We start from the raw sequence: 25,028 nt of genomic DNA on the forward strand, positions 1-25,028 counted from the left end.
GATTTCTCATCTTACCGGCTTCATATAAAGTTGTTACATTACATGTAGCTATTTTATACGGATTCTTCATTTTCATCTTATGTCTGGTGATGTTTTGCTCACAGGGATTTCGCTCGCTGGCAAGCGACCTGGGAAGCCCTGTGGTTTAATTTTGTATTCCTTCCCCTGCCGGATCTTGACTTCCGCAGCCCATGATCAGTAATGTTCATGTATCAATCTAATGTAGTAATTGCCGCCTAAAAGTGTCCGTATTAAACTGTTCCGAAACTTTTTCTCCACCTTAACACAGTAATGAAAATGCTGCTTCCCAAGCAAGCAAGCAAGCAATTTGATTTAACCCGACCTGTGGGATTTGTTCACCCTCTCGAAGGAGTACATTCGGGTGTAACAAGTCATTGGGGCGAGGTGTTTTGACCCGAGTTATACAGGGATCACCCCACCTCGCTCCAATGCCCCAGGCCATCCCTTTCCCCCCCATAGCACGCTGATGCGCGATGGAGGCACAACTATCGTAGCCAAATGCTCTTCACAATGGAACCCTGGGTAATAAGATTCCACTGTGGTATCCTAATCGAATGCAAAAACTAGGCCCAGCGTGATGCGCTCTATGCCTTTATCTTCTTAATAACTTATCCGCGGTACTAAAAATTGCTTGCTTGGGCCCCGAGTCATCGTGCCGAGCCCCACTGAGCCCTGTTGGGCCCTGCTGGGCCCCGCCCGATGACTCGATGCTCTAATTTTTTTGTGTTTTTGGTTTTTTTAATTTTTTTGGGGGCTTTCGCCATTTTTTTTATTTTATATGAATTTTTTTGGGGGCTTAAGGCCCTTCTAATTTTCTAATATTTGCTTACCTTGGAGGTGGTCGTGGTACTTGGACTTCGTGGGTAACGCTATCTTCGGCACTTGTTTCGAGCTACGAACACACTACTATCACTTATCACTTTTAGTTTATCCTATAATTTGTTGTTTCGGGCGTCTGTGCTTCCATCGGTGGAACTCGTCGTATCTTAGCGTCTCTCGCAGTATGTAATTTGGGTGATGTTCTAATTCTGCGAATTTGACCCTTGCCTTGTCTGTCATGGTTTCTGTGACTCTCACCTGTTGGAGTTCTCTGAACAGGAATCTTTCAGCTACATATCTTGGGACTCTGACGGCCTCCCTCAAGCTGTTGTTATGGACTGCTTGGATCTTCTTCTTGTGTGTATTACATACGTGTCCCCATGCGAGAGACGCATAAGTTAATACCGGTAGGATTATACTATTTATCAATCTTAACCTTGTTTTGAGTGTTAGTTTACTTTTTCTGCCTGTGAGTCCTCTTAGATTCGCTCTTGCTATGTTGGCCTTCTGGACTGTGGCTTCTACGTGTTTTTGGAAGGTTAATCCTTTATCCATAATGACTCCTAGGTATTTGGCTTCGTTTTTCCACTCGATGGGCCTGTTCTGCACCCTCAATTGTTCCTCTGGCTGCTGTCTCCCTTTCTTGTATAGAACCGCTTGTGTTTTCTCTGAATTTATGGCTATCTTCCATTTGATACACCATGCTTCAATTTCTTCTAGTGCAGTTTGTAGGTTGGTCACTGCTATATCTGCGTTTCTATGCTTGGCCGCTATTGCTGTATCGTCGGCGTAGAGGCTCATGAGGGTACCTGGTGTTCTAGGTACATCTGCGGTGTATATCGTGTACAGCAGGGGTGACAAGACCGCTCCCTGTGGTACTCCAGCCTCCGGGATTCCGAGTTCGGACAGGACTTGTCCTATCCGAATCCTGAACCTCCGGCCGCCCAAGTACGACGAGATTAGCCTCGTCATCGCTCCGCTGTACCCGTAATCCCGCATTTTGAATAGGAGCCCCTTGTGCCAGACTCTGTCGAATGCCTTGCTTACATCCAGGAACGCTGCTCCAGTGTACTGCTTATCATTGAAACCGGCTGCTATGTACTCGGTTAGCCTGAGGACTTGTAGTTCGCTGGAGTGCTCTGCTCTAAATCCGAATTGAGCCTCTGGGATGATATTTAGTCGGGTTGTTTCCGCTTGCAGTCTGCTGAGGATGACTCTTTCCACTATCTTGCTGATCGCTGGAAGTAAGCTGATTGGCCTGTAGTTCTGTGGGAATGTGTGATTCTTGCCAGGTTTTGGAATCATGATGACACGGGCCTCTTTCCATCTGTTTGGGAATGTCTTGAATCTTAATATTGCGTTTATAATATTTGTGAAATACACTATAGCTTTTCTGGGCAAATATTTTAGGGCTCTGTTGGTTATTTCGTCGAGGCCAGGCGCTTTTCTCGGTGAACTATTTTTGATATGTTCATTGATTTCTTCCGGTGATGTTGGGGGGATGAAGTCCTCTGGGTCTTCTGGTCCTTCTTCTTGTTCTTCGACTTCTTCCAGGAAGTCGTCGTCTTCATCTTGGTGGAAGTTCAGTCTGCATTCATCTTCGAGTGTAGTCCTCATTGCCTCTGCTTTGTCTTCTATGGTGTATACCATGCCGTATCTTCCATGTAGTGGGGGGATGGGTTTCCTGTCGCTTCTCAACATTTTCTGGAGCTTCCAGACATTTCTCATGTTTGAGTCTTGTTCTTCCATCTCTTGTACAAAGTTGTCCCATTTTTCGCTACGGTGGAGTTTTAGGGCCGTTTGGACCTCCCTATTTAAAATATTTGCCCAGGATTTATCTACTCTGTTTCTTGTTCTTTTTGCTGTTTTCTTTGCTCTATTTTTTTCCCTTATCAACTCTTGTGTTTCTTGTGGTATGTCTTTGAACCTTCCCATGAATATCTCGACATCTTCCTCTGTTGTGCTGTTTCTAATTGCCTCTTGGATGATATTTTCGAACTCTAGGACTTTTCCTTCTATTTCTTCTGGATTGTTTATTACTGGCACTATGTTTATTCCTTCACTTACTAACCTTTTGTAGTTAGTCCACTTTATTTTCTTTTTTGTTCTTTTTGGCGGGTTTGTCTCTTCCCATGTTCCGATTTCTAATAGGATGGGGTGGTGGTCAGTTGATCCTTCGTCCAGCGTGATTAATTCTGATTGCAGTCCTAGGTTTTTGGCTACAACTAAGTCGATGTGTGTCGGAAGTGCGTTTCCTGGGTAGTGGGTAGGTTCTTCTGGGCCCATTGCTATTGTGTCTTCGTTGTTTTCTATGTATCTGTTTAGTAGTCGTCCATTCCTGTTCGTAGCTCTGTCGTTCCAGTTGGGGGATCTTGCATTCAGGTCTCCTATTATGATGGATGGTTCGGCGATGTTTAGGAACGCATCTAGGTCATCGTCCATTAAAGGGTCTTGTGGTCTTACGTAGGCTGATGTGATCCTTATTGCGCCTTGCCTCATGTTAACTTCTATTGTTGTGGCTTCCATGTTGACCAGTGGTGGAGTAGTGTAACTGGTGTGTCTAATACCCTTCTTTACTAGGATGGCCGTTCCTCCTGATCTTCTAGTGAGGTCGTTCCTATATACGTCGTATCCAGGAAACTTTAGGTTGAAGTTGTTGGTCAGTTTTGTTTCCTGAATTGCTACGATGTCCATCTCGTATCTGTTGGCGAGTTCATCTAGTATGTTCTGATTTGTGGTTATGCCGCCCGGGTTCCAGGAGCCTATCCTCAAGTATCCCCTCTCTGCCATTAGTTCTGTGCCTGCCTGGTGCTGAGTATCACCTCTTGGACTACCTTAGTCACGATGTTTGTGACCATCCTGACTAGGTACTCTTCGTCTGGGAGGGTTGGTCGGTTGGACGGTGTGTTGTTCTGCGCTGGTTGGTCTCCCTGCGTGGCTTGCGCGTAGGATACCCCGGTTGCCTGCTGTCTTCGGTTTGGTGGTGGTCGCTGTTGTGACCTCTGTGGTGGAGGCCTCCCCCAGGTTGGGCACCTAGGACATCCTCTGTAGTTGGCTGGGTGGCTCCCATTGCAGTTGGCACACGTTGCCTTGACTTCTCTGGCTCTCTGGCACTGCTTTGAGTGGTGTTCTTCGCCGCACTTCACACATCTCGGGTCCTTGTGACACGAGTTCTGGGCGTGATGGTACCCTTGGCAGTTGAAGCACTGCGTCGGTCCTGCTGCCTTGTGTAGGTCCTCTACCACAACTTTCATGTGGCACAGGTTCGTTACCCGCTTTGCTTTTTCCACGTCTTCCTGATCCAGTGTCATGACAAACATGGGTAGTGGCCTCCTTTTCCCTACTCTCGTAGACATGTTACGTGCTGTGTGGCAGGTTATTCCATATTGGTTTGCCATGTCTTCTTGGATTGCCTTCTCGGTGGTATTCGTGGGCAATCCTCGTAACACTAATTTTGGTTTCCTGTCTTCGTCGAGTGGAAAGGCTATCCATTGTAGCCTCTTTTTCTCTTTGGCGGCGTATGCTTCTGCATATTCCTCCACTATCCTTGTCATCTTTCTGTAGTCATCCGGGCTTTTAGCCTGGATGAGCGTCTCTCTGCCACTTCTGGAGATTTTGTTTGTGGTGATGATGCCTTTGCCCTGGGCTATGGTAAGAATAGCCCCTGTCTCGCTGACACTCTGTAACTTAATTACAGGCGGTTTTCTGTATGGTGTTACCTGGTTTTCAGGTAACACGGCTTCTTCGGCGTCTTCTTCGTTTTGGTTTGTTTCCATTGACACTGTATCAGTTTGACTGGAAGCGGCAAGCGCGTCCCTATCTGTGCTCGTGGATGGCACTGGTTCTTCGGGGAGGGGTAGCTGTACCTGGGGAGCTAGTTTCATGGCTTTTTCTTGGTTGGACGTCCATGTGGCGTCTTCCTCGTCGGTTAGTGTCACCAGGGGTGGAAACTCTTCCTTTCTCTTTTTCCTCTGTTGGGTGGACGCCTCCTTCGTCGAGGTGGTAGCCTTCTGGCTGGGTGGTCGAGTCTGCTCGGTGGTCATCTTTTTGGTGGCAGGCTGCTCTACTGGTGGTTTTTTGTCCGTCTTTTCGGGGTTTTTCTTCTCCGGTTTCTTTGCGAGTTGTTTCTGGAGAGCTATCAACTCGTCGAATCTGGCATCCATCTTTTCGCTCATTCGTCGAATCTCCGTATTCAGCTCTTTGATCTCTGCCTTCTGTTGTGCGATCACCTCTTCATATTTTTTGTTGTTTGCATCAACGTTTGCTGCAAATTCTTTCATCAGGGTTCTGAGTCGGTTGATTTCTTCGTTGGCCCTTGTCAGCTCGTCTTCGCTGGCGGCATCCTCTTCAACCCGCTGACGTTTGGTAGTGCCCCCGCCTTCGGCGCCTGGGACGTCTTCGTCCATGTCCTCGACTTCCTGGGTGGCCTCGATGTTCTGGGAATCCTCGACTTCCTGGGTGGCTTCGGTGACGTTCTCGGTGGTCTCGACGTTCTGCGTGGAGTCCTTGCCTTTTGACTTCTTTTTCTTTTTTCTTGTTCTACGATTTTGGATCGTAAAACCGTCTTTTCCATCTTCCTGGTCGCTCGAGTGGTCATCGCTGCTCTCTTCAGGGTGCTGTAACAGGAGGGACTCTTTAGAGTCTGCATATCTTGGCGGGGAAAGCGCCTTGGATCTGGGGGGTGACCGAGATCTGACTCGTGTCATCTTTGGTTGGGAGCGGTAACCTAACTTTTAGAAGAAGCCTTTTTTTCAGCCGATTGGCCCGACACCACATCGACTTCAGGGTTGGCTCCCTGCACAACAGCGCGGTAGTTCTCGTACCTAGACAGAACTAGGTACGGGATCCTCTTGATTTTCTCAACTCTCTGACCTTAGGGGCCGGGGCTGCAAGATGTATTCTAAATAACTACACCTTGCAGTGTCGAGGCACAGTGTTTTAAACTGTACCCATTCCTAACGGAGGCACAGAGAGTATCCCGTAGCGGGCTCACGTCGAGCCCGCTATTGCTTATTCTGCTTTCCAACCCTTGTTTGCAATGTCTCAGAAAATTCAATGAAATCAAACTTCCTGAGTTTCACCACATCCAAGAGGTTGGCTTTTGCCTCTGCTTCCACGTCTTCGCGTCTAGCGAGAGCGAGCGCTCTAGTGTTGCTGTGCTTACATTCACAGCCGTACTAAGAAGTACGTTACACCAAAGCACTTCCCTCTCCTCGACTTGTTGCGCTGCTACTGCTGCTCGTCCGCACTCTGCACGTCTTGTCTCTTCGGCGGCTACCGAGAGACTTAGTGAAACTAAAAAATGATGAAACTAATGCTGCTTCCCATTTCTATGTGTTAGATTTTATACTAACCCTAAAATCCGGGGTCGCCACCCTCACCGTACCGAAGGCTTCCCTCTCCGCCGTGGCTGCCGTTGTGGTCTTCATCCGTAACCCTGAAAAAGGGACCCTAAGCAGTTACTAGTTTCCCGGGCCAAGAAGTACCTGGAATATGTGGGGGACAGGGAATGATTCAGTTTCCCTGATAGGACTATCCAAGGAGTTCCTACCCACTACCCAAGTGGGTAGGAACTCCTTGGAACTGACGTTAACAGATGATAAAGTTCAAGTAGGGACCCAGTTCTGTTGTGTATACGTGGGTGGTCGAATAAATATTTAACCTCTCCGCCCGATGGCGCCATTATCGCAATAGTAATCTACTATCGTATAATACATTTTTATAGACGGCCTATCTGAAAATCTCAGCTGAATCGGACTTAGAGTTTTGTTTTGACCGCGTGTGGAAGCAGGTGTGTCTAAGGATTTTAGAAAAACGAAAAAGAGCAATATCGGTCGCTGCTTGTCCAAATCAAAGAGTGCTTGGATGCGCTGTACGGTAACTATTCGACTATTCTCCTTCGATGGCGACCAACAAAAATTGGTTTGAGTTTCAACGTGGTCACAGGTGTCCCTAAAACGGCTACCATGGAGGATAACGTGAAAAAATCCACTATTTCATTATAGCAGACCACTGGCTGAAGGTTTTCGAGATAGCTGAGACAATAGACATCCAAAAAGATCGCGTAGGTCACATCATGCAAGAAATTTTGAGCATAAGAAAGTTGTCGGCCGCATTTTCTCACTCTGGCCAACAAGTGCAACCATGAGGCCACTTTAGAGCAATATCTGAGGTTGTTTAAGCGTAATATCAAGAAATTTCTACGTTGCTTCATAACCGTCAACGAAATATAGATCCACCGGTACTCACCAGAGGCCAAGAAACAGTCGATACAGTGGACGTGAGCCCGCGAACGTGCTCCGAAGAACATGCTCCAAAGACTGTCCTATCGGCCGAAAAGGTGATGGTCACCGCTTTTGGGATTCGCAAGGTGTGATCTATATCAACTTACTGGAAATAGACAAAACGGTCACATGGTTTTACTATGCCGCATTATTCGGCCGATTCGATGCCGAATTGCAGAAAAAGCAGCTCCAATTGGGGAGGGAAAAAGTACTCCTCCACCATGACAACGCACCAGCTCACATTTCCGACGACGCCGCTGCCGCCGCGGCTCACAACTGCTGACCCGTCCACCGTATTCTCGTATTTTCTAGATTTGGTCCTGTACGACTTCTTTTTGTTTTCAAACCTCTGCGCCGCCATGGAAGCCTACGTTGTAGACCTCGAGAAAACGCGTTTTTCAGGCGAGTTAAAGAAGTTGAAACATCGCTGGGTCAACTGTGTCAAGCTAAAAGGAGACTATGTTCAAAAATAAATCACCAGTTTTCCAAAATTAAGACTAAGTACTTATCGGACCGCTTCACTATCACAGACCCGGGATAAGGTCCAAAGACCACAACTGCAGACACGGCGAAAAGAACACTTCAGATGGTGGGAACAGCGGAAGTGGCTCATATAAAGTCAGGCCCAGAGAGAGCAGCTGCAACCAGCGTCGGATCCAGAATAGGCAGCTAAAATTATAGGTTCTCCAAAGTGGGGGTGTTAGCGCCAGAATTTAGCATCCTGTCACATATAAAACAAAAAACTGCGACCATACAAGAAACAGGATAAAAAATCAGGATGTAGTTTTCTGGATGATAATCCACATTTTTAACAGAGGCAGCAACCCCAATGGGGGAAATTCTGCTTTTAGTATGAGAAACCCAATCTTAAGATTCAGCCATCGCCGTGAAAAAAAACAGAGAAAATCACATATAGCACTTGAAACTTAAGTATGGCGAACTAAAGACCAAAAGTTGACAGAAGAATTTAAGAGGATAAACCTTGATATTTTGGCAACCACTGAAACTAAGAAAAAATGTAAATGGTACATAATTTATAAAATAAATGACATCTACTATTGGAGCGAAATAAAAAAGAGAATGGAAGAGCAGTCAAGAAAATGTAGCAGTCAATTCTAGTCAAGAAAAATGGGTGTGTATATGTATCAATCCAGATGTTCGCGAACAAATTCTAATCACCTTTGTTTCTGGGCTTTAGTTAGCTTGGGACCAGTAGCTACCCTTTTTGGTGTCAGGTTGGCTGCCTTCCGTCTCCTTCTGACAGTCCAAACGCTGGTAACCACACATCGGACCTCTCTAAGCTCTTCTTTGAGATTATCTATTTATAAAGAAATCGATTATTTCTCTTCGTTACGTATTTTTCTTACATTTAATCTTTAACGGATCTTCCTCCGTCTTTAATTTCTTTCTCCTTATCAGCGGATATAATCACCAGTATCTACAGATTAAATTGTGACCCCTTTTCTTAGTTGCATTCTTTATTTGTAATAGGTCATCCGATTCACACAAAAACACTTTCACACAAATTCACACAAAAACTTTTTTAAAACTCAATAATGAGGTTAACGATTGTACACTAAATATTTTTAAATTATCACTTTTTAGATTCGAAGAGGAGAACTTGAGGATTAGAAAGTAATTGAGAGAAAGGACTTGTCTTCTTTGGTATAGCAGGCCAGTGTGCCAGACTTTATCAAAAGCCTGCGAAAAATCCAAAAATGCTGCAGAACAGTATTTCTTCTCTTCTAAGGGTTTGTTTATGGGATTGCAGATTCGGTGAATTTGCTCAATGGTAGCTTCTTGTTATCTAAATTAAAACTGGTGGTTGGGTATTAGCTATTGTTCTACGAGGTTTGGCTAAAATCGTTCCAGTAGTAGTTATTCAAAGACCTTTGTATCACTGTAAGTAGACTGATAGCTCTATAGGACGTAAATTCTTTTACAGGCTTGCCTGGTTTGGGTATTAAGATGATTTGTACTACTTTCCATAAAAGGGGATAGTGGCCAGTTTTTAAGATTACGTTAAAAGCCTGTGTTAAATATTGCACTCCTTTCTTGGGAAGTTCTTTTAGAATTCTTGCAGTGATTCAGTCGCACCCTGGGGACTTTTCCGGTTTAGAATTGGTTTGGATTTTGTTGAAAATTTGTTTGGCAGTGAATTTTTCCAATGGTGCTTTTAGTTAGTACGGATATTCTAAATATAATTGAATTAAATGTTCTGCATCAGGTTTGTTGTTTTGAGCATGTGGTTGGTGATTTAGTAAACATTTTCCCCAGGTATTTGGCAAGGACTGTGGCTTTTTCTTTGTTACTTTTAGACCATTTTCCGTTACTGGCTCGGATAGGCAGTATATAATTTATTATTCGTTTACGGCCTCCTCCTTATCATAAGACATAATCACTATTACCAGTATCTTCATGTCAAATTGTTACACCCTCTCTATGTTGCATTCTTTATTTATAATACGTCATTCAATTCACCCAAAACCAAAACTTTTTTAAAACCCTGTAATGAGATTATTGATTGTACACTAATAGTTATTTATGATATAAGTGTTAAAAGTACAATTTTAAGGCACGCATGTGAAAGTTTGCAGAATGAGCGAAGCGAATTCTGCAATTCACATGAGTGCCTTAAAAATGTACTTTTTAACACGTATATCATACAATATTTTTTCTGCAAACGTCTTATATATCAATAATTATAATTTATTCATTGTCAATTACAGGACAATATCTACAAAAACTTTTACTTGAACTTGACTGACATTCCATTTTTATATTTTTCTTGACATTACATCAAAACTGCCTATACTGTCAATACGTAAATCATAACAACTATAGAATAACATCCTTTTAAACCAACTTTTTCAAATTGCGTAAGTTGTAGTATTAATATTAATGTTAATAAATGAAAATATAAATATTTTTTCTACGGCCATGCTAAAAGAGCCACTTTCACGCAGGCATTTCGTTTCCGAAAGTTGCACTTTTCCGCACGGCGTGCGTGAAAATAAATTTTTTCTACAACCACTATTCAAAGTGCACTTTTCTGCACGGTTTTATGTTAGCAAACTTGATATTTTCTCACAGTATAAGATATTTGACATTAGTGTGCAGAAAAGTGACGTTTCTGTGCCGCAAAGTGACGTTTCTGTGCCGCAAAGTTCTTTTCTGCACAGTTGACTACCTCATTCTGAGTAACGTTATATTCTGTTTACATCCGTGGACTACCGCATTCTGAGTAACGTTATATTCTGGTTACATCCGTGGTTAAACTTTAGACAAATATATAACCTATAAGACAATTATTATATTTAACTATAGCATAGAAACTAAATTATGGATGTTACAACTGTTTTATTTTACAATTTTATTCTTATTAAACATTTTATAATTATCAAATAACCAATAAGGATTTAGCAACCTGTGCAAGAGACGTCGAATGAAGTAGGTTTTGTGTAAATCCGTGACTGCATAAATATAATTTCAATAATGTGTAATAATTGTTTAAATTTAAACAAATTAAGGCACTGCATTAATTTTTTAACTGATTTCTGTGCAATTTATTTAGGTATAAGGAATTTAAATTGATTAGTAGGTATTAATTAAATACAGTTTAAAATTTATCACATAGGTAGGTACCTATTATAATTAATCGTCGTTTGGAAATTGTGATTTTTATTTTTAGGAAAAACTGTGCTTGTAGAAAAAGTATAGTGTGAAACACGTGCAGAAAGGTAATTTCTCACTCGTTTGAATTGCGGCACTCGCTTGCGCTCGTACCGCAACTTTTCAAACTCGTGAGAAATTAGTACCTTTCTGCACTTGTTGCATAATATACTATTCCCGCACGGCGTGCGGGAAAGTAAAATACCTTGTAATATGGCATTATAATATATTATAATACATGCAATAAACTAATATTTAGATATTATTTACTAATTTATTTCAAATTTATCTTAATGTATTCATGTTTTAATGAAATTAGCGCGATAATTCGATAAAATAAAATTATTTTGACATAATATTTAAAAGTCAGATCAGTAGACAATTACAATGGTTTTGAATCGTCGTCATGGAAACCAATATCGTCGTCGTGGTAACCCATTATATTAAAAGTTTGGTTTTGACAACCTTGTCAAAGATTAATTTGTGTATTTTCACTTCTAAATAAAAATTGGTATAACTCTATTTTTTGTGGCTTTTTTCCAAACTTACGGCCCTAGAAAAAATATTGTTTCTAACTCATGCGGAAAGTGTCTTCCCCGCACTCGACTGCTTGCCCGAACTCCGCTATCGCGTTGTTCGGGTCAACAGCAGTCTCGTGCGGGAAAGTATCACTTTCCGCTCTAGTTAGGAAAAGAACTATTGACGTTTCACAATTTGACAACAATTCACTTTTAACTGCAGTGCCTTAAAATTTTTAAAGCACTAGTGCTTTAAAGTAGCATTTTTAACGCTCCTATGGAGTGCTAAAAATTGCATTTTTAACACGGTTGTAGAACAATATTTTTAAATTTACATTTTTCAGATTGAAACTGGAGAGGTATTTTCGCAAAATAATGTTGAGTCGATTACTTTGCACTCAAGTGTATCCTATCCTTTTTCTGATATGACTTAATCCAACATCTCGTAGCTTTCAAGTCTGTGTGCAGTCGATCGCGTATTTGTAAAGCCGACGCGATTGAATGTGTATTGAGTTATCGGTTCTCTACTAAGTGCATTTCGCTCATACCAGATACAAATTCCGAACTTCTTTCTACTCAGCTGGCAATAAAAAAAGTTAGAAAAAACCGATTTACGGTTACGAGCTCGCTGAAATTATCCTACTATAAATATTTTTCATACGCCATGGTCGTTGATAGTGCGTGATCCAAGTGCACGAAACCATATTTGTAACTGAGAAGGAAATTCAATTTTATACGAGTATCTTTTAATTAGCTGGTAGAAACTTCTTTCTAGACGATTAGTCTGGCGATTAATAAACTGTTTTTTCACACTGTTTCTTATGAAATTTGACAATCATCATCAATTCTACGTTAATCACAGCTACGCTGAAAGTCGTTAATAAGTTTCTTGTACAGTATGGTGCAAGGAATAAATTCGTTATTTCGTAAGCCAGCAACTTTAAGGAAAAATCCTGAAACAGGTCAATTTTTATTTTTAAATTATAATTTTTCTTGATATATGTATATATCATACTAGTGACGTCATACATTTGGGGTTGACGACGTAATCGATATTTTTTTTTAATGAGAATAGGGGTCGTGTGCTAGCTCATTTGAAAGGTTATCTCTCTATTCGGTAATATAAGCATTAACATAATTATTTATACATATCTGAGTCTTCTATATGTGAAACAGTCATTCGACAGAGTACGATTGAAGGACGTGCTCTCTCTTCTTGGAAATAAACACTTTATTCAGAAATATAGAAACATGATCAAAGAGCTCAGTAGATTCAACAAAACAAGAATGAGAACCACACACGGTCTCACTGAAGAAATCAAATCCAATGTAGGCATTAGACAGGATGACAGCTTCAGCCCATGCCTATTTTAATTTGATAATAGATGAAGTTATAGCTTCAGTTATGACCTTAATAGCCGAAAACGAAGATCATGACTTACAACGTGTACTACAAAAATTTAGAATAATCGCCAAAAAGAATGAGACTAACAACAGAGAAAACCCAATTGATGGTAATATCCAAGAACCCAATTAGATGTAAATTATAGTAGTTTTCGACCATATAATCGATTGTTTATACCTGGATGAGGAAATATCTAGCGACATTCACCTGTGGCAAGCAACAAAACAGCAGGCAATGAAAGCAGCGAGAATAATCTGGTTTCTTGAGGGATATACTCTGGCGGAATAAATAATATGAACACCAAAAGCAAAGTCCGCATTTTTAAGATATGTGTTAGACCGTACTGACATACACTGCTGAGACAAGCGCCGAGGTAATAAAGACCAAACAAATAATGAGAACAACAGAGATGATAACTCTAAGATAAATAAGAGTTATCACACTCAGGATAAAATACGAAACGAACACACAATTGAGAGATCTAGGCGTTCACGACGTAGTGGGATGGATAAGAGCAAGACGATGCATGTGGAGATACCACGTAGATCGGATGGACCCTGAACGTAGAAAAAATGTTTATCTCACAAATAAACATTTATTTTCGCTTAAATTAAATGTTTAAGTTACAACCCACCTGCCTCTTTGGCAATTTAAATATTGAAAAACAATGTTTATTTGTGAAATGCACTGTTTTTTGTTTTTTAAAATTTCTGTTGTGTAAAATGTTTTTTTTTATTAAATAAATTACATACATCCTTCTTCATGTATCAATAAATTTAATTTTAATTTTTTTGGACACCCTGTATAAATAATTATGTTAATGTTAATATTGCTGAATAAAGAATTGGATGACCTTTCAAATGAGCTAGCACACGACCCCTATTCTCATTTAAAAAATCATCGATTACGTCATTACGCCCAAGATAACGTGCATACCATTAACCCTGAGCACTAGGTTCTCCGAGGGTGTGGTTCTGATGCCATATTTGTGTTCAACAACTCCAAAACTCCCGAGTATATGTTTGCATCACATTAGTGCCGAAAATTCTTGAACCTTCAAATGACGTGCCTTAGCAGTAACCCTGGGCACCAAGTTCCATGTAAACTCATCAGTGCATAATCTTCCTGAAACCATATGTTGTCATTTGGCCCATTACAGTCATTTTTATTTACAAAAATGTCTATAAAGACGAATATAACTTTATATTGTAAAAAATGAAAATATATTTTCCCCGTAAGAGGCTCTTCAAGAAAAAAAGGTCACATTTGCCTTTGCCCAAAAGTGCAAGAGTATCCCTGCTTCTTCTTCTTCTTTATGTTCAATCTTCTATCAAAGGTTGGAAATCATGGACTGCCGCTCTAATTAGCTTTGCACTACTGCATTCGAACCATTCTCTTAAGTGCTTAAGCAAGGATGTTCTTCGTATTCCCACATTTCGCTTTCCTCGGATTTTGTCTTGCATAATAAGTTTTAATAATAAATATTTTTGCCCTCTTATCACATGTCCCACGTACTCAAGTTTTCGTCTTTTGATAGTTAATATTATTTCCGCTTTATTTCCTGTCGTTCCTGTCCTATTTGCGGACTTTCTGTATAGTGACCCCAAGATCTCTAGATCTCACACCACTTGATTTTTTCCTATGGAGTTACTTAAAACCAAAACTTTACATATATTGACTATAAAATTTACAATATTTAAACAATAGAACTATATTGGAAGATAGTAATATAACTCCAGAAATGATCCACTTCTTCTTCTTTAAGTACCGTGCCCAAATTTTTAGGCGTGGGTAGCTTCCATAACAATTTGCCGATATCGTTCTCGATCTTGTGCGGCATGTAACAATTGATCTGCTGATAAGCCAGTCCATTGACGAAGGTTTCGGAGCCATGAAAATTTCTTTCGACCAATTCCTCTTTTTCCGTCGATCTTTCCATTGAGTATTAACTGCAGCATCCTGTATCTGCTACCTCTCATTATATGCCCCAGATATTCAAGTTTTCTCTTTTTATCATCTTCATTAAGTCACCTTCGCCTTGACCTACTCTGTTTAAGACTTCTCTGTTTGAAATGCGTTGAACCCAAGATATTCTGAGCATTCTACGATACGACCACATCTCAAAGGCTTCTAATTTGTTCATCATGTTAACCTTCATGATCCAGGTTTCACATCCATATAGTAATACAGGATACACATAACATTTTAGGAACTTGATTCTTAGTTGTAAGTTCAGCTGAGAGTTGCTCAGAATAGATCTAAGTTTCATAAATGCTCCTCTTGCAATTTCTATACGAGTTTTAATTTCTTCATCCGGATTTAGTGTCTCGTTTATCCAACACCCTAGGTATTTAAAATGGTTAACTTTTGTTATTGATTCATCACTGACAATTAGTTGCATAGGGCCGACGTCTTGTTTACTAACCACAAGTAACTTTGTCTTTGTTGCATTTATGTTAAGTCCGTTATTGGAGCATTCTCTAGTGACTCGATCAATAAGGAATTGAAGATCTTCGATATTTTCAGCCATGATCGCGGTGTCGTCTGCATATCTGATGTTGTTAATAGTTTCTCCCCCGATTCGAACTCCACATTGTCCTTCCAAGGCTTCATTAAAAATTATTTCTGAGTATACGTCAAACAAAGTTGGGGATAACACACAACCCTGTCTGACACCTCTTTGGATGCAAATTTTGTCTGTTTCTTTACCGTCTACCAGAATAGAAGCTTCTTGATTCCAATATAGATGTTGTAAAAGTCTCAGATCTTTATCATCTATACCAATCATTTCTAGATATTCAAACAACCTATCATGTTGAACTCTATCAAACGCCTTCTCAAAATCTATAAAGGAGACGTAAATTGGTTTCTGTACTTCCCATGATCGTTGAAGTAATGTTAACATTGAGAACAAAGCTTCCCTTGTTTCCAATCCTTCTCTGAAACCGAATTGTTTGTTTCCCATTGTCTCTTCACATTTCTGCTTGATTCTATTAAGAATTATCTTAAGAAGTAGCTTGAGAGAGTGGCTCATGAGACTAATTAGTCTAAAGTCTTTACATGATGATGTATTAGGTTTTTTTGGGAGTGGAATAAATGTAGACTCCAACCATATCTGCGGCATCATTCCAGTCTCGTATATATGGTTATAAATGTTTGTTAATTGTGAGACATTGTCGTCATCCAGAAGTTTGAGCCAGTCTGATGGTATTTGGTCAGGGCCTGGAGATTTCCCATTTTTGCTCTGTTTGATGGCTTTCTCTACTTCCGCTTTTAAAATACTAGGACCAGTATTCGTATACTTGGTGGTGTTAAGTGGTGGCCTCGTATCCAGGAAGAGCTCTTTTATATAGGTAGTCCATTCTTCCTTTTTATCATCCAAGTCGAGAATTATGTTACCTTTGGAGTTTCTCATAAAGTGAGGAGTTCTTTTTCTCTGAGTGTAGGTAATTTATTTAAGCTTTTTATGTATATTAAACTCGTCATGTTTTCTTTGTAGTTCTTCCATTTCACGACATCTTTGTTCCATCCAGTCCTCTTTTGCTCGCTTAACCTCGTATCTTATTTGTCGATATATCTCTCTATACCGAATCTCGTCTTTGTTTTTCCAATTTCTTCTTTGTTGAATAAGGTCTAGTATTTTATCGGTCATCCAATCCTTTTTCTTTATTGGGTCTTTTTCAGGTTTCAAAACTTCGTTTGCTATGGTGACCATGGCGGAATTCATGATATCTAGATTTTGACCGATATTTTCTTGTTCAGATCTTTCTAACTGTTTTTTAATCTCACGATTTATCTTATTTCCGAACTCATCTGCTATTACGGCATTTCTTAGGAGTCGAGTATTAGGTTTCTTCTGCGTTGTGGGGGCTTTTATTCCTTTTAGTTTTAGTTTGAATCCAGCACAGAGCAGATTATGGTTAGTTGCTGCGTCTGCACTTGGGTATGTTTTTGCAGATATAATACCGTTTCTAAACCTTCTATTAATGATAATGTAGTCAATTTGATTTCTGACTATCTTTCCCTCTTGATCAGCTGGAGATTTCCAGGTATATAGTCGTCTTTTAGGTTGCTGAAACAAAGTATTTGCTATAATGCATTTCTCTTCTTGGCAGAACTGTATTAGTCTTTGCCCTCTTTCGTTCCTTTCTCCAAGTCCATACTTTCCGGTTATATCCTGTGTGATTTCGGCACCAACTTTTGAGTTGAAGTCTCCCATAATAATTGTAGCTTCATGTTTTTTTGTGCTCCGGAGAATTTGTTTAATTTCGCTGTAGAATTGTTCAATTTCTTCATCTGGTTTGTCAGCTGTTGGTGCAAAGACTTGTATTATATTAATATTCAGCAGTTTATTTTGCAGCTGAATCATAATGATATGATCATTGAAGGGGACGAAATTTCGGATACAGTTACGAATCTCTTCTTTAACAATGATTGCGACTCCGTTACGTCTGGGTCCTTCTGCCTTTCCCGAGTGGTATACAATGAATCCATTACTCTCAAATATGTTTGACCCTAGCCATTTCGTCTCGCATATACCTAGGATAGGAATGTCTAATCTGGCCATTTCTAGCTGAATATTTTGTAATTTTGCACCTTCAAACATAGTTGTTACGTTCCACGTAGCTATCTTGTGGATTTCCACGACACGAGGTTTTCGTGTGTTGACGACCTGAGAGGCCCCGTGGTCTGGTTGTGATCTTCCTCCCCTGCCGGATCTTGGATTCCGAAGTCCATGATCATTAAATGTATGTATAGTTTCCTTATCTGTCATGGGAAGCTGTACTAGAGATATCCACAAGGATCTTTAATGTAGTGGTTTCTCCTGGCCTTCTACATCTTGATGCCATTGACAATTTCCTGGTTCCTCCGCCTTTGAGACCGATTTCTCGGTCTCAGGACAACAGAGTGCCCTACCACTCACCAACTCATCCGCCCGAAGCCGTTGGTCAGTAAGTGGGGGATTGCTTATACCGGCAATCATTCGGTAAGAAGTATTGATAGAGTGATAGAAGTAAATAAAAAATAGTGACCCGTCTGCCCTCGGAAACCTAATAGCCATTCGGGGTCGGAAAAAGTAAGAATTGGCCAAGTGAGGCCGATAGGAAAGATTAAAGAAATTTTACTCAAGACGAGTTGAAAGAGAGTAAAATGTGAAGGCCCTCATGACTCGCCAGATGCGACTCATGAGAGTATGAGTATTTTTCACCTTTTGTTCCCGCTCATACATCGGGGTGTTGACTACAGACTGTATGGCTTGTCCAGCGTACCATAGCATGATGTAACGAAATGCATGCACTCCCATATAATTTTGGAGCCCACACAATGATCCACAATGTTTAAGAAGATTATCGTCGTCGGTTTAATTACTGTCAAGAGGAAGGTAGGTGGCAATTTGAGAATTAATGTTAAGTGAAAAGCAATTTTTATTTATTAAACAAACATTTTTTTTTCTGTTTTATGATAGAAAGTAAAATGTATTTTATATTAAATAAACTACACACATACTTCTTGTTGTCTGCAATCTCAGATATATGTTATATCAACCGAACTAAGAATGCCATCTACAATAAAACTGACAGTAGTAATCTTAGTATACTGTAATATTTTATACACTTTATACACTTGCGAGCAAAAAAATCGACTAAATAGTTATTTTTCTAACTAGTGCGGAAAGTGATACTTTCACGCACGAGACTGCCGTTGACCCGAATGACGCGATAGCGGAGTTCGGGCAAGCAGTCAAGTGCGGGGAAGACACTTTCCGCGTGAGTTAGGAACAATATTTTTTCTAGGACCGTACGTTTGGAAAAAAGCCACAAAAGAGTTATATGCTTCTTTTCATGAGCATTTTTCAGTGCGTCACAAATGATAGAAAAAAAGGTAAGTCCGTGATAATATACATTTATGACATTTATTCTTACATGACATTTTAGTTAAATTTGACAGTTGTCACATTTTATTTGCAATTTGGCATAAAACAAATCAATTATTTATTTCATTTATAAAATGGTATTTTCTTTGATTTGTATAGTCTTATAAATTGTACAAATTATATTCGTAGATATGTATATATTATATAATTAGTAAATTTTTTTTTTCGATTATAGCGCCATCTATTGACAACTAGAATATATGTTATAAATGTCACCGACGAAATGTAATCACCGACGTGCGTTTTTTTCTGTCACATACAATTTAGTGCGTTAGAAAGAAAACGAAAAACTGTGACGCACTGAAAGATCCTCATGAGAAAAAGCATATCAATTTTTATTTAGAAGTGAAAATACACAAATTAATTCTTTGATAAGGTTGTCAAAACCAAACTTTCAATATAATGGGTTACCACGAACGACGATATTGGTTTCCATGACGACGATTCAAAACCATTGTAATTGTCTACTGATCTGACTTTTAAATATTATGTCAAAATAATTTTATTTCATCGAATTATCAGTAGCAATTGCACAAGAGCTCTGAAATTATTGAATTTTTCCCGAGTGACACTTTGACAGTTTTAATTTCACGAGCCGAAGGCGAGTGAAATTATGTCAAAGTGTCACGAGAGCAAAAATTCTATATTAATTTCAGAGGTCGAGTGCAATTTGTTGCGATTATTTCATGAATAAAACTGTTTAAAACCAAAATTTTATTGTAACTTATTCATGTAAGTACCATTAAACACACAGTTTTTATAAATATTTGACGATTGAAAGTCATCACTTTTATAATTTTTAAAACATTAATTGTCATTAATGTCACTGAATGCATTCAACGAAGGGCATCTGACGTAATATACTTAACGACGGGAGTTTATCAAAAATTATCGATTTAATTCAGATTTCTGTAGCTTTCTATTGGGCGTAGCTTTCTATGAATGAAATAATCGCGCTAATTTCATTAAAACATGAACACAATAAGATAAATTTGAAATAAATTAGTAAATAATATATAAATATTAGTTTATTCCATGTATTATAATATATTATATTGCCATATTACAAGGTATTTTACTTTCCCGTACGCCGTGCAGGAAAGTGCAACTTCCGGAAACGAAATGCGTGCGTGAAAGTGGCTCTTTTAGCACGGCCGTAGAATAAAGTAAAATGAGTTATATTTTTTGACTACGCTGTTTGGCAAGTGTCTATCAACATATATATGTAAAATTAAAAGTAAAATATTGTGAACAGAAGTAATTTTTATTGCAATGACAATAATATTTTATAAAGTTAGTAACTAAAGAACATAACAAAGATAACAAAATATTGTATGTGAGAAAACATTTTATGAACGAAAGCCGTTATGTAATGAATATAAAAGTAATTTAACATAAAAAATCAAAATTAATACTCAGTGTTACCTTCTATGCGTTTTATTACACTTTGCATGCGATTTCTTAAGAACCTTTTTAAGTTTCTGACTGATTCCTGAGGAATTTCTACCCACTCTTCATCTAATGTATTTTTTAGCTCTGCCACCGTCGGTGGTGCTGGATTACGTAGCTCAACCCTGAGTTTGAGCTCATCCCATAGGTGCTCAATGGGATTCATATCCTGACTCAATGGAGGCCAGTCCATGGTTGTTATATTGGTGTTCTTCAGGCAATGTACTCTTTCGTAATCCGCGCTAGGAAATCGAGAGTTATCATGCATCAGCCCATCGCCTAAAGCAGGGGTCTCCAAACTACGGCCCGAGGGCCACATCCGGCCCGCAGACAGATTTTGTCCGGCCCGCGGAGACATACTTGAAAACTCCTTAATATTTTTTATAGCAAATAAAATGTTTGTGATAAGTTGGATAAAGAAACACATAATGGTAATGAGTAAAGACATGTATAATTTATGCAGTAAATTTAACTTCAGCATATAATAACTAACAAATTATTGAAATGAATCCAACTAACATTTTATACATTGTAAGTAATGAACAACACATACCTTATAACAAACATGACATATGAAATGCTAATGAGATGTATGTAATTGAGATTTTCCACCGACAATAGTTTGTAGTTGTGGACTAATTTTACTTGTACCAATTATTAAAAGAGATTTAAGATGCTCGTCAGTTAATTTAGATCTGTATACATTTTTTGTGTACTTCATTTTGGAGAAGGTTTTCTCACACAAATAAGTAGTACCAAAAACGGAAAACAGCCCACGAGCAAATTTATGCAAATTATCAAATTGTGTCAGTTGAAGACTCTTATAAAATTCCAACAAAGATGAGTTTTCATATTTGTTCTTAATTATATCACTGCACTGAAGATCAATCATTTCCATTTGAAGTTCCGGGGCTAGGATTTCAATGTCAGCATCAAAAGAATTCTGAAAAATCTTAATTTGATTCGCAATCCGCAATGGCATCAAAGTCCGAGAAACGAGTATCAAAATTTATCTTCAAAGCACTCAAAGTTTCGATTGCAAAATCGATAGGAAACTAAGTCTCAGTAGTGTGGCTGAATATTTCACATGTTTTAAAATGTGAAAAACATTTACTTCGTAGTTGTGATTGAAACAGTATCAATTTCATCCGGAATGACTTGATATTAGTGTATAAATCAGGAAGATGCTGGTTTTCTCCTTGCAATCTCAAATTCAGTTCGTTCACATGTTTTGTCAAATCAACATAGAATGCTAACTTCCATAGCCATGCGTTGTTTTGTAATTCAGTAAGAGGGCGGTGCTTTTCATTCAAAAAAATTTCGATCACTGCTCGAAGTTCAAAAAAGCGCTGAAGGACTTTCCCACAACTAAGCCAGCGTACGGCAGTATGATAAGGTAAGTCTGTTTCTCCAATCTCTGCAATAAATTGTCGGAATTGTCGGTGATTCAGCCCAAAAGGTCTGATGAAATTAACAATTGATATGACTGGTTTCAGAACGTCAGACGTATCCAAACATTTTCCGCACAAAGACTGTTGATGAATGATACAATGTAAGACTAATGGTTTTGAGCCGCCGTCATTTTCTACAGCCTTTGACACAAGAGCGACCACTCCTTTATCTTTCCCACTCATGTTTTTGCCTCCATCAGTTGTAATACATTTCAAGTTTTTCCATCGAAGGTTCTTTTTATTAATGGCCATTTCAACTCCTTTAAAAATATCGATACCAGTAGTTGTGCCATGAATACTATACATATAAAGAAGTTCTTCGTGCACTTCATAGCTTTTATCTAATCCTCTAATATAAATCAACACCTGAGCAGTATCTGACACATCCGTTGACTCATCCAAGGCCAAAGAAAACCACTCAACATGTCCATTTTTGTCGAACAGTTGAGAGGATATATTTTCAGCGATGTTTTGTACCCTTCGAGCCACAGTGTTTGCTGACATACTGACAGTTTTTAATAAATTTACCTATTCAGGGCACATTTCTTCGACTACTGCAATTATGCATTCCTTGATCATTTCTCCATCGGTGAATGGTTTTCCACGTTTTGCAATTTCAAGAGCCACACGCAAGCTGGCACGAGTTGCCGCCTCTTGTTCAGTTTTGACTTTTGTAAATAAAGATTGCTGCGATTTCAATCCGCACTTCAAAGCTTCGAATTTTTCTGTCCGCACAATTCCTGTATATTTTGAGTAATTTTGAGAATGTTTTGTTTCATAATGACGTTTCGTTATATTCTTTGAGAACGGCTATGCTTTCATTGCAAATCAAACATAGCGCCTTGTTACTGGACTCAATTACGAAATACTGAATGTTCCACTGATCTTTGAATTTTCTGCATTCACTATCAATTTTTCGCTTCTTTTCCATTCTACTAAATCACACACAAAAGCAACAATTCAAATCAAATCAAAATACTGTTACACGCACAAACTTGTTTTAAGGAGGTACGCCCTATTTTATTTCACAACAGTTTCATAGGAACTGACTTGTAGTTACGCCACTATTGTCATCGCCAGCTAACTTGGCGGAGCGCACAAACCCAAAATTGCTTACTGGCTTAGGTGGGGTCTTTAGTCTCCTCCCAGTTATCAGGGGCGTAACACTTAAGTGATTTGCGGCTATTATTTTTCAGACTTCTTATTATTTCGGATAGTTAAGTGTGTTTGTGACAATTTCTAACGATGGCGTTGAAAAATAGTAGAAAGAATAATTATGTTATTAGTGGACAATCTCGGGAGAGATTGGAGATTTCCACTGGTGGAAATATTTTGTTTGTTTATGTCTACCTTGTATTAAATTAAAATATATCAAAAATAGGTGAATATTTGACATACTTAATAATGTTGACAGCTTACCACACTTACAAAAAATTAAATTATTCGTTATTTTACGGGAAAAAATTAAATACAGGAAAATTAATAATATGCAGTGTTGCCATCTTGGCCCTCGGAACTTACAGGAGTAATCAGTATGGCCCTAAGGCTGGAAAGTTTGGAGACCCCTGGCCTAAAGGAACATCATGGTCTTGGAGAATATCCGTAAAGTAACAATCCGCTGTCAAACCTCTTCCGAGACCGCCATCGGATAAGAACACAAGCTCTGTTTTCCTTCTAAAGATATACCATCCCAAAACGTACACGAACCACCACCATAGCTCACTGTTTAGGTACTGCAGCACTGGGCAAATCATTCTCCGGACCTCCGATAAACGCGCTGTCTTCTTTATTTGTCATTGCTATACAAGTACATTCGACTCTCATCAGAGAATAAAAGTCTGCTCAATTGGCCAAGGGTCCAACTGACGTGTTCACGGGTAAACTTAAGTCGGGCTTGTTTCTGACGTGCTTTCAATTTGAGCTATGTGTTAGCTCGTCTGGGAGTCAAAGTGGCAGCCTTAAGTCTTCTCTTAACTGTCCACTAACTAACCTTCCTAAAGGATTGTTAAAGCTCAATTCCTTTCGCGTGCCGATTCCGCAAGACATTCAATAGAATTAATCGATCGTCCCTCTCTGTTGTTACACGCCGTTGACACGAACTTGGTCGTCGATTGTAGCCTGGTAGCGACGGTAAGCCCTTTAGACTGCAGACTACGTCATAAGTAGGCGACGGGCGACAAGTCTCTCACTATAACCCTCTCGTAATAATGCAATTACCTGGGTCGCCTTCACTGCTGAAATATCCATTTGTAAAATATTCACTTACTCCACTGCGATGTGTACACACACATCAACGTTTTAAAAGCGACTGAGACAACTACTGCCAAATTTGTAAAGATCTACATTGCGTAGATAGCTCGATCAAAGAACAATCTGACCCAAAAAAAATAAAGGAAGGATAAAAATTTGGGAATAGGTAGTTGAAATTGTCTATTATTATATAAGAAAAAATTTCTACATCCCCTCCATTTTTCAAAAATAGAAGGGAATACCCCCTCTTGAAGGTGAAAAATATACATTCAAAATAAGTCCGGAATTGGATAAAATGACTAATTCTAAGCAACTTTTGTTCTATACAGTTTTTTCCCTAAGTCAATACTTTTTGAGTTTTTGCAAGTGAATATGTTCATTTTTAACAGAAGAAAACATGTTTTTGGACGGTTTTTCGGAGAAAACCCAAAAAGTAAGTATTTCAGAAAAATATAGCTTATAAAAAACTGAAAAAAATGGTGTATGCTTGAGGTCTGTAGACCCAGTAGAAGCAGAGTTGTAGCTAATGAAAAGTAGGTTCTTCTTCATAAAATTCCAAATCGAATATTTCAATGTGAAATAACCCAAAAACGGAGCACTTTTCGGGGAAATTCATTTCAACTTTTTAAAGTGTTTAAAAAAAGGATTATTCTTGTTAAAAAAAAAACTTACATTAAAAGTAAGTGAGTTACGCTCAAAATATTGTTGGTCCCTTTTATTTTTTGGTAAAAAAAATCGCGAAAATCACCCCCTAATTAGCATCACAAATAAATTTTATCATTACCACTTCACAAGTTACTTTGATTATGTATTGTTTATAATGATCTCTAAGTTTCATCGGTTCAAAGTGAAAGTTTTTGAAAATGCTGTAGTTAAAATGGCTTGAACGAGTAACTAATCACCAGTTTAGGCAAATTTTGAACAGCCATAGCATAATCAATTTTAGTATAACAAGAAAACAAAAAAGGAAAAATATTCATAAAAGCAAAACGTAGATTTGATTTTTCTTTAAGATTTTTGGTATTACTAAAAATTGTTAAGTTAATTCCATAAACAATTCCATTTTTTTTTCAAAATAAAAAAAATCTTTTATTTTAAACCCATTTTTTTTCAAAACTGAGCACTGAGAACCTATGAAACTTATAGATAATATAAACAATACATAAGTAAAGTAAATTGTGAAGCGGTTACGCTTAATTTTATTTGAGAAGCTAATTAGGGGGC

The 25,028-nt window shown here is 38.8% G+C and overlaps 2 protein-coding genes across 2 annotated transcripts; both read right to left on the bottom strand.

The window, feature by feature from the left end:
- Window positions 1-212: 212 nt before the first annotated feature.
- On the bottom strand, window positions 213-5,546 carry LOC126890987 (uncharacterized). The gene is made up of 2 exons (XM_050660169.1): window positions 4,908-5,546; window positions 213-236 (listed from the first exon to the last, which is right to left on the bottom strand). Exons 1-2 carry the CDS (start codon window positions 5,544-5,546, stop codon window positions 213-215), a joined length of 663 nt encoding a protein of 220 aa, XP_050516126.1.
- Window positions 5,547-5,917: 371 nt separating this feature from the next.
- LOC126890994 (general transcription factor II-I repeat domain-containing protein 2-like) lies at window positions 5,918-22,058 on the bottom strand. Its single transcript, XM_050660177.1, has 2 exons — window positions 21,218-22,058; window positions 5,918-6,135 (listed from the first exon to the last, which is right to left on the bottom strand). The coding sequence occupies exons 1-2, from the start codon at window positions 22,056-22,058 to the stop codon at window positions 5,918-5,920; spliced, it is 1,059 nt and encodes a 352-aa protein (XP_050516134.1).
- Between the last annotated feature and the right edge of the window lie 2,970 nt (window positions 22,059-25,028).

Source organism: Diabrotica virgifera, chromosome 1 (genome assembly GCF_917563875.1).
Source record: "Diabrotica virgifera virgifera chromosome 1, PGI_DIABVI_V3a".
Classification (NCBI taxonomy): Eukaryota; Metazoa; Arthropoda; class Insecta; order Coleoptera; family Chrysomelidae; genus Diabrotica; species Diabrotica virgifera.